Raw genomic sequence first — 15,714 nt, 5'->3', positions numbered from 1 at the left:
GACTCCGCTATCTATAACAGCCCTATCTAGCTCTCTCTTGAAAGTATCCAGAGAACTGGCCTCCACTAAGTAAGGACATTGGGCAGGAAATGAGGACAAGCTGCAGACATATGAAAACTGCTGAACCTTGCACGATCTATTGTGACAAAAGTTGGTGTCTTCAATTGCTGGATTTACACCCCATAAACCATGTCTGAATCCAAGGTAGACAAAACTGCTGGAGAAACTCAGTGGGTGAGGCAGCATCTATGGAGCGAAGGAATCGTTGACGTTTCGGGTCAAGGCCTTTCTTCAGACTGATGTGGAGGGGGGGGGGGGGAAGAAGAAAGGAAGAGGCGGAGACAGTGGGCTGTGGGAGAGCTGGGAAGGGGAGGGGAAGGAGTAAGAAAGCAAGGACCAAAGATCCTATAGCAAGACAAATAGTGCACTCGACGAAAAAGACGTAGTACGGTCATGGGTAGGTTCGTGGGTAATCTTCGGCCCCATTTCAGTAACCTGCTTCCGTCTCCGCCATCTTTCTCCGCCATCTTTGTCCGCCATAGATACTAGTGCGGAGACGGAAGCCGGTTACGGAAACATCCTTGTAAAAATCAACGATCTTTGGTAAAAATCTTCTCCTTATTTTCTCTCTGCCCCGTTAAAGAGACTTACTGACGGGGGAGGGGAAAGGGCAGGCATGAGGTCCGGCCCTTCGGTTTCTTCCCCCATCATGCTCGCTGCCCGGCTCCCAAACTCCGGACCGGTCTGCTCTTTTTGCGGAAAAAATAAACAACTAATTTTGAAAAGGCACAGCGGAGACAGAAAGAGGGAAACATCTCCCCTTTTACAGTGCCGTGTGGGCACAGACTCTTTGCCCTCAGTGTCCCCTCCACCCTTGCACAGTCCGATCCCAATCCCGGGGCTTCAAATCCAAAACATTAAAAAAGAAAATTAACAGAACTATAATTTATTAACATATTAATCATTAACAAAAAGTAACAGAATTATGAATCATGAATCTAACGCTGTATCACACACACAAACTGTTCCCCCGCAACTGCGAGAGAGATATATAAAGTCGGGTCAGGTTACTGAAATGGCCGCCAAAAACGCTGACGTTCCACTCCGTAGCGTACTACACGTCTGCCCATAGGTTTTAGCAGGAGTGCACTATCTTGCTTGCTATAGGATCGTTGGCAAGGACTACCTGAAATTGGAGGAAGTCAATGTTCATACTGCTGGGGTGTAAACTGCCCAAGCGAAATATGAGGTGGTGCTCCTCCAATTTGCGGTGGGTTTTACTCTGACCATGACCCAGGACAGAAAGGTCGGATTCGGAATGGGAGGGGGAGTTGAAGTGTTGAGCCACCGGGAGATCAGGTTGGTTAATGCAAACCGAGCGGAGGTGTTGGGCGAAGCGATCGCCAAGCTGGGGCTGCGGGCGTCGCCGGTTGTAGCTCCGACCCCGGCAACTCTACCCCTGGCTGCGCAGCACTCCAAATCCAGCGTCGCCTGTGGCCGGACGCTCGCAGCCCCAGCTCCGCGATGTTGGGAGTCGGTGGCCACAGCGCTCCGGAGCTTACCGCACGGCGACCCCGGTAAGGCATTGCCCGCTCCCCGCCTCTCCGACCAGGTAGGGGACTAAGAATTAAAGTTTCCCCCTTCACCCCCTCCCCACCACATAAAATCCCTCCAAACTAACTGACTAACATTTAAGCAATGATTTACAATGATTCCCCGGTCTCCGGGGAGGAGGCAGCCGCTCCAGACTTTTCAAGCCGCCCGCGCTACCTACCTAATCTACGCTAAAAACCTTCCATTCCGAAATCTGAAAAATTCCGAAATCCGAGAAGTGTCTGGTCCCAAGGCTTTCGGATAAAAGATTGTGTACCTGTACCAGGGGAGGGGGTGGTTTGGGTGGCAAGGGACGAATGTCTGAATCCAAGGCCTTTTGCTCTTTTTAAAAATTGTCATTCCCCTTCCCCTCCCGTTAAATGATACTAGTTGCGCTTATTTATGGAATTTCTGCATTGAAGACTGTTTACAGTGAAGAACTAGGAGCACGATTAAGAAATTAATCTTACACAGGAAATATTTCTTATTATGTGTCATTGATTCCTGCATCGTTGTTTGTGATGCAAAAAGCTAACCTGATTTAGAGTTATTGTTACCATGGTTGTGTTTCTGAGAGCAAATGGGTTGATGTGTTGAAAGCATGTCCCCACCATCTGCTGAAAACAGATTGTGGTTCAAACGATTCCTGAAAATCTGAGAGAAAGAATTCAAAAGGCAGTAAAATAGCAACAAATTTCAGATCTGCTTCAATAAAGAAGATTGTTCGATAAATATTCACTGCAGTCAGATGATGGTTATAGGAACGAGACATCATTTGGTAATACTATATTGAAATCTTTGTGTTTTGAATAACTGCAATTCGGCTTCAGGAAGCTGCTTATTTCATAACTCCCGTGAATGCAAGACTGGATTAAAAAACTACAGGGGCGCACTGTGGCATAATAATTAGACCTGCCCTATAACAGAAGTGGCCAGGAAGTATTTGAGCTTGAATTATGCAGTCCCATGCAAATGTAATTAAACATTACAGTCAGCTTTAATCAATTTGCTCATGCCTGTCAAACCTTTTTGAGCCCAACATATATACAGACCATTTCAACCTGAAAGGCATGTTTCCAGCCTTGAAAAGAAAAACAATTTAGAATGCAACAATTACGATAAATCATGGTACTGCAAGACAAACAAATAAAATTAAAAATTGTGAGCAGTTACTTAACAGGTGTCTGATAAATAATGTTTGTCAAATACTGCGTTCATCGTTAACATTATAAAATTGCAGCAAACTTTAAATGTGATTAACTTTAACAATGTTGAATTAAATCATGTAATAATAATCAAGAACATCTAATTGCAGTTAATCATGCGATCAGAATATATAATGAAATAGCAATGTTTTTAAACATTGTAAAAGGAAAGGTTTGAGTGAGGTTCTCCATGACAACAAACAAAAACTTAATTTGTACATGAGGGTAAAAAGAGAAAGATTGTGCACAAGCGAGGGTTAGTGCAAAACACGATAAGAAAATCAAGTCCGTAATAGTGCAAGAGGGAGTTGTTAGCGGTGCTGGCTCGAAGGGCTGAATGGCCTCCTCCTGCACCTATTTTCTGTGTTTTCAATGTTAGATAATAATTCAATGTGAATTATTATTAACATTGAGCAGGTCAGTTTAGGAGTCTGATGTTTGTATGAAACTGGTCCTGAACTTCAGGCTTCTGTGCCTCCTGCCAGATGGTAGCAGCTAGAAGAGGGGATGGTGGGGATCCTTGATGATAGATGCCGCCTTCATCAGTCAGCACCTCGTAGATACTTTCGATGGTGGGGAGGGCTGAGTCCACCACTTTCTGCAGCTTCTTGCCTTCCTCTGCATTGGAATTGTTGTACCAGTCCATGATGCAAACTACTCAGGATAGTTTCTACCGTACAACTGTAGAAGTGTGTTCAATGTTTAAGGATGGTGTGTTGAGATTAATGCTTAAATAAGAACAAATCTAGTTATATGCATTTTCCCCTGCGGGCAATGGATGTGTTTTAATACGGAAATACAGCATTTTTGTTACAAAATGTGTCGAATTTTGCATCTACTAAATTTTTATTTTTTTTGCAGAATAACTACCTGGTATTTATGGCAGAGCTGTTCTGGTGGTTTGAGGTCGTAAAGCCCCCGTTTGTACAGCCCAGATTGGCTTCGCAGTTGGAAGGTGAATTTTAATGTGTAAAATGTGTGATGCTCCCATATGTTGTGGTTCCAGCTGAGATTCTCTGGAGATTTTGGGTCCTGCAAGGGATATCCAGTGGTTGAAATGTATTTTTCGTACAACTCCTCACAGTTTAGCTGATACAGTCATGCCTGGCCTTGCCATGATGTTATATTGATCTTGGCTGAGAAAAAGACACTTCGATACCACAGCCACATCTGCTTCCTCGGGGCCTGCCTGCGCCTCCATCTCATACCCCATGGCTTCCAGCTCCAGTTCCCTATCTCCCAGTTCGGACCCCAACCGGACCATCGGTACCGACTGGCTATCCACCGGCACACCCAGCAATTCTCCAAACCGGGCACTGAGATCCACCCTGGTCGCGATGCGCCGGCACCAACAGGACCTCACATCGACACTCCCTGCACTTCAGGCCTCACTAACCCAGACCTGCAACGGACCCCAGTTATATTTCATCCGCCGGAAGATCCACCTCTTAAGACTAAGCGTAGGTTGGGCGATCGTTTCGCCGAACACCTCCGCTCAGTCCGCAATAACCAACCTGACCTCCCGGTGGCTCAGCACTTCAACTCCCCCTCCCATTCCCAATCCGACCTCTCTGTCCTGGGTCTCCTCCATTGCCAGAGTGAGCAACAGCGGAAATTGGAGGAACAGCACCTCATATTCCGCCTGGGGACCTTGCGTCCGGATGGCATTAACATTGAATTCTCCCAATTTTGCTAGCCCTTTTAAAACCAATGGAGAAAGTTGTGGAACATTATGGAATATGCATTCCCAATTTAGATCCTTCTGGTGTGACAAACTTGTTGAAGAATAAATACAATGAAGATTCTCACAACATTAAAAATGTGAGCTCTACAGCGGGTTAAACAACATTTTGGTGTGCAGTGAAGTGCGTGTGAACAAGTACAATTTTACTTCGGAGTCACGTGAGTGACTTCGTGAAGAACCCCGCTTCCACGCATGCGTGTCATATCGCTACACGCATTCGAACTCGTCATCGCTGGAGGAAGGACGTTCCTCCCAATCGGCAGGGGAACCTGCAACAGGTAAGGGAACTTTGTTTTTCCTTACTTACCCTTGTTTATCAAGAAGGCTGATGAAGCTGGCTGGGGAGAGTCTGCAGATCTGCAGGCAGCCAGCAGCGGCCGGGGCCCGTTAATTTATTTTTAAATAGAAACGGAGCCGACTTTAGCTCCAGGACAACGGTCACTGGAGCAAAGAGTTTTCCCGACAATTCGGAAACAGCCCCACTAGTCATTTAATGGAGGGGCTGGAAGGTGCGGAACTGGCGCGTTATCGGGGGTTCCGCAGGTCTAAAAATAGCGGCGAGCGGTCAGTGCCCGAGATCACTGACTACGCGTTGGACCCGCTGGACCGCGCTGGAGCACCGCAAAGGCAGAGGGGGGGGGGGGATACAGACAGCAGGAACAGGCTGAACTCCCGTAATCAGAATAACTGTGCCAGACTTACCCCCCCCTGCCCGACTTTTGCTCCTGTTTTTTCCTCCCGAATTTTGCTCCCAACTTCGCTCCGCGCCGACCACGGCTGGTCGGGAGAGGAAGGCACAGAGTCGTTGAATTCGAGGAGAAAATTGAAAGTCGGGAACAGCAGGTAAGAGACTCTGCGTTCCTTCCACTTACCCTTTAGGTGCAGACATGGACCGGGTCCAGTGCAGACATGGACCGGGTCCATGTCAGCTGCAGGAAGCCGGCGGGAGAACCGCGCAGTGCAGGCAGCCGGCAGGAGAGCAGCAACGGCAGCCGGCAGCGGCAGGAGCAGCAGCAGCGGCAGGAGCAGCGGCAGCAGCAGCGGCAGCGGCAGGAGCAGCGGCAGCGGCAGGAGTAGCGGCAGCGGCCGGAGCAGCGGCAGCGGCACATCGTTTCCCAGAGAGGGAAAACACCTGTGCCCGACTTCGCTCCCGCACCAGGAGAAAAATTCATTTTCTCGACCAGTATGCCAGTCTCGCTTTGGAAGCGAGTCTGGCTTCAAGCAGCGCTACCGGCCAGCGCCGAGGCCAAGGACATAGCAGTGGACTTGACTGGCTGCAATCGACCGTGAGGGATCAGTACTGTGAGTACCGGGGTCGGTCCCAGCGGGTTCTTTAGTTACAGAGATCGCTTCCTGGCCTTTTGGCTAAGATCAAGTATAGTATCTGTTTATTATCAGTTTTAATATCTAATACGTCCCTTATCTAAGGACCATATAAACAGGAATGCCCAGAACTGAGGGCATTGGATTGGGGTGGACCGGCTGCAACGACCGCGAGGGACCAGTACCGTCAGTACGGGGGTCGGTCCCAGCGGTCTGAGATAAAGGAGCAGCCAGGAGCGCTGAGAGCATTGGAGCCGGGTCAAAGAAAATGGGCTAGATGGAATCAGCTGTGCCAGATGTCCTCCACACCGGCCATATCCACTCCACGGAAGGAAGGACAAAGCTGGAGAAGGAGGACCGTGGAACAGCGGGCAGCCAGCAGCAGCCAGCGGCACTTGGATCAACCGTAGTGGGATCAGCTGTGCCCGATGTCGGCCCCGCACCGGCCAGATCCATGCGGCCGAGCGGTAAGGCTAGACACAAATCAAACAAAGTAGTGGACTCAGAAGGGTCCGACTTTGCATAAAACCGCCGGCAACCAGCGCCCGAGAGGGCTGGAGCGGGAAGAAGCGGTGTATGGAGCCTTGCTCCAACGTGATAACCCACAGCAGTACCTCTTAGAGGGCTGCACAATGCTTCTACCCCATCAGAGGGGAGCACTGTGGGTCAGTTCTGGGTTGACTTGCAAGAGGGGTCCGCAGAACAAAAGACAAGTGGGCAGCAGTCAAGCCCCACATGGGTACCCCGTGCGGGACCCCTAGAGATCTCTAACTCTATAAAAAAGAGTAGGCAGGACCCTGATGGGCCAGAGCCTGGTAATACAGCGTCCCATGATCCTAACACAGCAGGGACTCTGCTGGACATGGTGGCTGATTACTTTAACCAAGTCAAACATGGGTAGACTTGGATCCAGGATGGCAATAGTATTACTATATGTCTGGCCACAAACGCCAACAAGAAAAATTTACAAACACTGGCCAGACATCTGCCACCTGGCAACGGTGAGGCATTACAGGTGCCCAGTGTAAACCAATGCATTTGGCAGCATATGGACGAACATCAGGAACCAGGACCTCAAGATCCAGAGAACCTTAAAGGGATTGACGGAAGGCATCATAGCATACACCCGCACCCTGGACTAAACGTAGGTAACCAAAGACCATCAAGACGCACTAGCTCTGTTTAATAATATGCAATATGACCTGAACTACACGTGGAAGGCGGCCATTCGGCCAGCACTAGGACCCCAAAAACGCTACCATTTGCAAACAAAGAACCGTGTGTGGACTAAGCCAAGACACTGGGGCTCATCAAGGCCAGCGCAAGGGCCTATTTTGGAGCATGATACCGGCCACAGGCAACGCCATAAAAATGTGGCTCATACCAGTGGCAGTGTCAGAAATCAATATAACCCGCAGGATCCGTTTAAGGGTATGGCCAGGGCGGCCACCCTGGAAGATGCGGAAGCCTCAACCTCCCACACAACCCCGAACAAGAGATATCAAACCAGAACCTTATTTTCAAAAAACCAAGGAAATAACACAACCACCGGTAACCATGGAGGTAGGTGGGTGGGGTTTCTTCTGTTAAAATAGGGACCTACGATGGTAGGGGAGGTTGCAACACTACAGTTATGTATGGTATATAATCACTACAGATTCATATAATCTCAGCAGTATTCAGGGTTATCTGATAGGGTTTACTCATCCCAATAACCACAGTACAACATACACCAGAAGGGCATTTTGTCCTTACATAAACCAAACAATCTAAAACCCACATGGTGCTACAAAAATTGTACACATAAGGTGGGATTAAGCATACTTTTCATGGAACATTAGAATTGTATCAAACATATTTATTAAAAATAAAATAGAGTAGGGTTGCAGGATTATCATTGATTTTAACCCTAAACACATTTGTTCTAGATATTCATTTTAAGATGGATGCTCTTATTATTGATAAAGACTTGGTGTCAGTTGCGGGTTTCTATATGGCAGGCAATATAGAGCTTACAAAAGGGGCAATCATTAGCCCAATATTATGTACTAAAATTCTAAAACCAGCTTGGCATTGTTATGTAAATAGCCATAGGGTGATGTTTCCCCCATTCGGACCCATCAATGGGGTACTAGGGGAAATTCAACTACACTCGGCGTCTGGAATTTTCAGAGTACCCGACTGACCTTCTAAATCATGGTATTCAGTCATACAGGGGATGGTGTTAGAACCATGTTCCCTAATGAACCTAGCCAAAAATTATTGATGTATCCAGTGACTGGAGGCAGTCATCCATGCCATAAGACTATGGATTTGTTGATTTGTAGAGTCTAAAAGACCCACTACACGGCATTGGGCTGTCAGACAGGACGATGAATCTCATCTCATCTGTACTAAGACTGTCAACACGGAAGCAGTACCTTGGACACATCAAGAAGTGGGGCATATTCTGCTTGGACAACAACCTCGACCAAAAGGCCAAGAACATTCTGGCCGTATTGGAATTTTAACAAGCCTCCATTATGATAATCGATGGAGCTACAGTGCCATCAATAGTGCCACAAGTGCACTCTCCAATTACCTATCACAAGGAACGGAGCGGCACGCGGTGGGAACGCACCCCTGGTAAGAAAACCAGGTACTCCGAAATCTGGGACATGGGTGTCGTTTCTCAACATGCTGAGGAGCTTGTAGCTCATACAGCGTTGTCACCTCAGTAACAGACCAGGAAGATGGTTATGCTCATGGTGTTATTTACTGCACAACAAGTCCAGCCATTAAGCAAACTGCGCCTGGACTCCCTGATCATCTCACCGAGAAACTGGTGTTGTCATACAGGATTTAATAAAAGAAAACTGATCGGGTTCCTCCGGTCTAGGGTTTGATTTTATGGTACACCCATATGGCAAACGACTGTGTATAACAAGACACATCTAACAATACATAGAATATACTCAGAACATTCGAGGTCAGAGTATGGAGTTGTTTATCTCTTACAAGAAACTGCATGATAGGGTCACGACTCAAACTATATCAAGGTGGCTCAAATAGGTCCTAAAAATGGCAGGAATAGACACTAATGTTTTAACTCTCATTCCACCAGGACTACAGCAACATCCGCAGCAATATTGTACAGGTACCCACAGACCAAATCCTCAGAATGGCAGGAGGGTCATTTCAAAAAGGGTTTTCCACAGGTTTTATAATAAACCAGTTATTTTTTGGAGCCATCATTGTATTAAGAAAACATTTTATGTTCTACAAAATAATTTGCCCGAAAGGTTACAGGGTTATGATTCTCAAATTTAAAAAAATGTTATATTTTTTCGTTATACCACACAACTCTTTGTATAATTGTGTTTTAAAATTACTAATGATGCTCTCTCCCAATACCCAAGGCAGTTGTGAAGCATGGACTCGTTCCACGGCATGAGGTCACAGAGCTTTGAAATCTTCACGAAGTCACTCACGTGACTCCGAAGTAAAATAGTAAGATTAAACGAGAACTTACCAGTTTGAAGTTTGATCTGTATTTTATGAGGAGTTACGATGAGGGATTTCGTGCCCTCCGCTCCCACCCTCTTATGATCATATCAAAAACTGGTATCTCTTTGATAATCTTACTATGTTAGATCATTATAGGTTCCTGTGACCTCACACCGCTGCTTTGAAGAATGACACGCATGCGTGGAAGGCGGGGTTCTTCACGAAATCCCTCATCGTAACTCCTCATAAAATACAGATCAAACTTCAAACTGGTAAGTTCTCGTTTAATCTTACTATTTTTTGTGGTAACTTGTAGCAAAACACACGTGCCTTTCTTCAGTATATTTCCCCTAGCTCCAGAGGCCCAGAGGTTTAGCATTTTACGTGTTTGTACTTTGCAAATATTGATTGTGCATCTTTTTGCCCCAGCAGAACCGCTTCACCCAACAAGGAACATGCCTGCCTCTTTACCGATATCAAACGCTACTCGAAAAAGCTTCACGGACACCGGTTCCAACTCTGAGTTTGACTGCAGGTAGAATTTTGCTGAATTATTCAGAGCACATACTTTCAGTCGAAATGTAAGATAGCAAATGTTCACCAGATTAAATTAGTTGAGCAGAGCTGTTGAATCAGATGACAACTAATTTCATTCATGTGCATGCACACAGATTAATTTTTGTAGTGTGTATTCTTAAAGAAAAAATAGAATTTGTGTAGATGCTTCAGTATTATATCAGATAAGCAAGGTGATTTACAAATGGACAACAGGTGCAGGAGTAGGCCATTCGGCCCTTCGAGCCAGCACCGCCATTTTATGTGATCATGGCTGATCATCCCCAATCAGTACCCCGTTCCTGCCTTCTCCCCATATCCCCTGACTACGCTATTTTTAAGAGCCCTATCTAGCTCTCTCTTGAAAGCATCCAGAGAACCTGCCTCCACCGCCCTCTGAGGCACAGAATTCCACAGACTCACAACTCTCTGTGAGAAAAAGTGTTTCCTCGTCTCCATTCTAAATGGCTTACTCCTTATTCTTAAACTGTGGCCCCTGGTTCTGGACTCCCCCAACATCGGGAACATGTTTCCTGCCTCTAGCGTGTCCAAACCCTTAAAAACCTTATTTTTCCATTATGGTTTCATTTAAATAGTTTTGTACTAAAGAACTCAACATGCGTGTAGTGCTCAACACTTGGGTAAAACTCAACAATTTACTGAACAAGCATTTCAGCGAGACTATTTTGTGACTAATTGAGGAATCACTCAGGAGTGTCAAGAGCAAGGCCCAGCGCATTTTGGAGGAACAGCACCTTATATTTTGCTTGGGTAGGTTACTTTGAACATTGACTTTTCTAACTTCAAATAGCCTTTTGCTTTCCCTCTCTATCCCCTTCCCCTTCCCAGTTCTCCCACCAGTCTTACTGTCTCTGATTACATTCTATCTTTGTCCCGCCCACTCCCCTGACATCAATCTGAAGAACGGTCTCAACCCGAAACGTCACCCATTCCTTCTCCCCAGAGATGCTGCCTGACCCGCTGAATTACTCTAGCATATTGTGTCTACCTTCGATTTAAACCAGCATCTGCAGTTCTTTCTGACACAAGTAGTCGAGGGAGGTACAATAGCAGCATTTAAGCAGGAACATGGATAGGAATAGTTTAAAGGATATGTGCCGAACGCAGGCAAATGGGACTAGTTTATATGGGGCATTTTGGTTGATGTGGACAAGTCGGGCCATAAGGCCTGTGTCCATGGTGTTTGACTATGACTATCTGTATTGGAGTGGGCACACAACATCCAATGGCCAGGAATGGCTAGTACACAAATCCATACAATACCTATATAGAGTTCTCGGTTTCACATTGTAGGTTCTCAACCCCAAATTTAAGCTATATTCTCTCCTGAAATATATTTTGATGAAGAATCTTGAATGACCCATTATGTAATCAAAGGGAGTTGAAAGCCCACTGCTTCCTCATTGCATGTGCCCAGTCCAAACTGTGCACAAATGCCCATAGCATTAACTTTGCTGCAATCAGGTCATTTTGGAGGTTACGTTAGTCTTGGTGAAACTGAAATGTTGTCTTCCAAACTCATTGACGATTGCTCCTTCCACGTTTTGCTTTCAGTCTGGCAAAATCTCCATCTGTCTTTCTAATTACATAATGCTGGTGGGGCTTTCAATAAATATGATCATGTGCACCCAGACTTGGACGACTAATTCTCAGGACATTTTAAAACATTCTCTGGCAAATCAATTAATTTTTCCAAGTTTATTGTATTAAACAAGAATGCATGACTGATCGTGGATACCCTATTTTGTGGTAGCTTTAACTATATTAACATTGTATTATAAAGCAAAAGATGGAAGCAGCGCCCCTCAGTTAGAAGGATAAAGTATTAATCTCAAAGCCCAACAAATAACATCCAAAATGGACTGACTCTAATGATTGTGGTTTGACTGAACTGGCAATTTGGCAGAAGATAGACACAAAAAGCTGGAGTAACTCAGCGGGTCAGACAGCATCTCTGGTGACACTTCGGGTCGAGACCCTTCTTCAGACTCAAGTTGGCAGGATGCCTTGTTTAGTTATCAGACCTTTTTGTGGGGCATAAAATGTGAAGACTGAAGTACTCGTTTGCAATGAATCAAAATAATGCATTTGTGTTGTTAGCATCGAATGAACATGAAATGCATGCTTCTAACCTGGATAATTCCTGGTGTTATTTAAAGAAATGTCTCTTTTTCAGCAAAGCGAGTCCAACATTTTCACCATCGCAGCCCCTTCTGCCCTTGCGGCACACTCAGCAACGTCCACATTCATCAGATTCAGGTACAAACATGTGTTACATATTTACCTGTCAGGTGCCTTGTGTAGAGCTTGAGTTTCATTCCACTGTCAGGTTCCAAACCATGAATCCATTGGTAATTCTGCTGCACTCCATGTCTTACACCTATAGCAAATGTAATGGGATCAGATCACTGATATAAACTGTATTGCTCAGATGCACCGTAACTTGCTGCACTGCTGAGCTTGAAGTGATCCAGTTTCTTTAAATTAGTTAGAATTTCATTTGTTTTGCACCGTTTGTCTTCTTATGCAAAGCCCATTATCCTATATGCTATTTCTTCTGATTCTGCAACTTGTCCTGAACTCTCATTATTTATATTGGCATCTTTATACACTTGAACTTCCTCATTGCTAACTCACCATTTGTCTCAAGTCTGCCTGTTCCTGCTGCTTTGTCGCCACCAGCCACTCCTACAATGTTACATGCCACACACCTGTTCCCAGCATAAAAACAAAGTGCTGGAAATATTGGTCAGAATCGGAGAGTTACCGGTTTAATTCCCACTGTAGAGACCCAGGCGCACACACACACCACTCAAATACTGAGGGAGTTTGAGACTGTAAGAGTGCTTTCTTCTGGATGGTATATAAGGAAAGCCTCCATCTTTCCTTTAAAGTCGAGTAAAACATCCCGCAGTGATCTCTTAGAGAATATCAGCTATGTTCTCCCAGGTGCCCGCCAGTATTTTTTTCTTGGTCATCTTTATTAAAACATCTGCATATGATCATTCAGTAGCTGTGAGATCTCTACTTTTCCAGCAGCTTCTCCAAAGCTTTGATGCTCAAGTCTCTGTGGTGGGTGTGAATAACTATAGCTTCATAAGGTCATAAGGAATAGGAGTAGAATTAGGCCATTCGGCCCATCAAGTCTACTCAGCCATTCAATCATGGCTGATCTGTGTCTCCCTCCTAACCGCATTCTCCTGCCTTCTCCCCATAATCTCTGACACCTATATTAATCAAGAATCTATCTCTGATTTAAAAATATCCACTGACTTGTCCTCCACAGCCTTCTGTGGCAAAGAATTCCACAGATTCACCACCCTCTCACTAAAGACATTTCTCATTTACTTCCTAAAAGAATGTCCTTTAATTCTGAGGCTACGACCTCCACTCCTAGACTCTCCCACTAGTGGAAACATCCTTTCCACATCCACTCTATTCAAGCCTTTCACTTTTCGGTACGTTTCAATGAGGTCCCCCCTCATTCTTCTGAACTCCCGCGAGTACAGACCCAGTGCCGACAAACGCTTCTCGTAGGTTAACCTACTCAATCTTGGGATCATTCTCATAAACCTCCTCTGGACCCTTTCCAGAGCCAGCACATCCTTCCTCAGTTATGGTGCCCAGAATTGCTCACAATATTCCTAATGCGACCTGACCAGCGCCTTATAGAGTCTCAACATTACATCCCTGCTTTTGTATACAAGCCCTCTTGAAATAAATCCTAGCATTGAGTTTGCTTTCTTTACTACAGATTCGAAGCAGATTAACTTTTTTGGGAATCCTGCACCAAGTCCCTTTGTATCTCTGATTTCTGGATTCCCTCCCCATTTAGAAAATAGTCTACACCTTTATTCGTACTGCCAAAATGCATCTCCACACTTTGCTACACTTAAATCCATCTGCCACTTCTCTGCCCGTTCTCCCAACCTCCTTCTGCAGAGTCCCTGCTTTCACACCCCTCCACCTATTTTCATATCATCCTCAAATTTTGCAACAAAACCTTCAATCCCCTTGTCCAAATCATTAATGTGCAACGTGACGGGGAGCAGTCCCAGCATGGGTTTAGTTTTAGTTTATAATTGTCACGTGTACTGAGGTACTGTGAAAAGCTTATCCAGTCAGCGTGCTATCCAGTCAGCGAAAAGACTATACGTGATTACAATCAAGCCATCCACAGTGCACAGATACAGAATAAGGGTTATAACATTTAGTGCAAGATAAAGTCAGATTAAGTATAGTCTGAGCATCTCCAAAGAGGTCGATAGAAGGTCAGAATTGTTCTTGAGCTGGTAGATGGTTCAGTTGCCTGATAACAGCCGTGAAGAAACTGTCCCTGAATCTGGAGGCATGCTTATTCACACTTCTGTACCTCTTGCCTGATGGGAGAGGGGAGAAGAGGGAGTGGCCGGGGTTCTTGATTGTGCTGGTGGTCTTGCCCAGGCAGCATGAAGTATAGTGTTTTAATGAGGTGAGGAAATATGAGAAGTACATTTTTATGGAAAAATCTGGAAAGGAATTGGCACAATTCACTGAAGGTGAACAAGATGAGCAGCCCGGTTTGATATTTTTGAAAAACTGCACGTGATCCTGGGTTTTCGTTCATGCAGTTTAAAATTGGTACGCTAAACCTGCAATGATGTCCTGGTTGGTCCTCGTATTTCTGTCCACATGAACTTAGGGGGAAATGCTATTGGTAAGAGAGCTGGGAATGTGGGATTTAAGTTACTGTAGATACAGGGAACTGAGGCTAATTGAATAGTTTGCAGGAGACACAAGGTGCTACGAGATTTGGTTTCAGTATTGTCTCAGATGTGGAGAGGCATAGTTCAAAGCAAAAAAACTGTAGTTGCTGAAGATCTCTAATACAATCAGAACATTCTGGAAATGCTCGACAAGTAGGTAGCATCTTTTGGGATTGTGAGTGTGTCTTTGAGCTTGTGGTTGCCGTTCTAAATATGTACCCTACACCTTTTCTGCTTTTTTTGCCTTTGGTTTACAAGATACAAGATACAATTTATTTGTCATTTGGACCCCTTGAGGTCCAAACGAAATGACGTTTCTGCAGCCATACATTACAAACAAATAGACCCAAGACACAACATAATTTACATAAACATCCATCACATCGCTGTGATGGAAGGCCAAAAAAACTTATCTCTCCACTGCACTCCCCCCCCCCCCCCTCCCCGCCCCGATGTCAGAGTCAAAGCCAAAGCCCCCGGCTGGCGATGGCGATTGTCCCGCGGCCATTAAAGCCACGCCGGGTGGTGCAAGGTCGCACACCGGGTTCTTGATGTTAGAGCCCCCGGCGTGCGCTCGCAGAGTCCCGCGGCCATTCCAACCGCGCGGGGCGGTGCTGTGAGGCCCCGCTCCAGGAGCTCTTCGACCCCGCAACTCGGGCGGGAGAAGTCGCCGTTGCGGGAGCCCTGAAAAGCGGTCTCCCTCCAGGGACCCGCGGGCTCCCGGTGCCGCCGTCTGCCAGACCCGCAGTTGCAGCCTCCGAATCTCCGGAGGTCGGGCCGCAGCAGCGCTCCACCACCGCTCCACCCGCTCCGGACTCGGCCAGCTCCGCGACGGTGAGGTGAGTCGTCGGCACCAGAGCCCCCGGTCTTCCTGTTGGAGGCCGCTCCTCGTTGCAGCCCCAACGACAACGGAGACCCGACAAAGAAAAGGTCGGGTCTCCCGTGCAGGGAGAGATTAAAGGTTACTTCCTCCCTCCCACCCCCCACCCCCACCCCCACCCCCCCACACACACACCCATACTAGTGATACAATCTAAGTTGA

The 15,714-nt window shown here is 46.1% G+C and overlaps 1 protein-coding gene and 1 pseudogene across 1 annotated transcript in view; both read left to right on the top strand.

The window, feature by feature from the left end:
- camsap2a (calmodulin regulated spectrin-associated protein family, member 2a) overlaps positions 1–15,714 on the top strand; it is a 142,898-nt gene that overhangs the window by 93,746 nt on the left and 33,438 nt on the right. The window contains 3 exon segments of the mRNA XM_055642443.1: positions 3,660–3,753; positions 9,781–9,886; positions 12,104–12,186. Coding sequence (XP_055498418.1) covers positions 3,660–3,753; positions 9,781–9,886; positions 12,104–12,186 — 283 coding nt within the window.
- On the top strand, positions 5,888–5,992 carry LOC129701320 (U2 spliceosomal RNA; annotated as a pseudogene).

The sequence above is a fragment of the Leucoraja erinacea genome, chromosome 10 (genome assembly GCF_028641065.1).
Source record: "Leucoraja erinacea ecotype New England chromosome 10, Leri_hhj_1, whole genome shotgun sequence".
Lineage (NCBI taxonomy): Eukaryota > Metazoa > Chordata > Chondrichthyes > Rajiformes > Rajidae > Leucoraja > Leucoraja erinaceus.
This window is presented reverse-complemented; position numbering and strand designations above follow the sequence as displayed.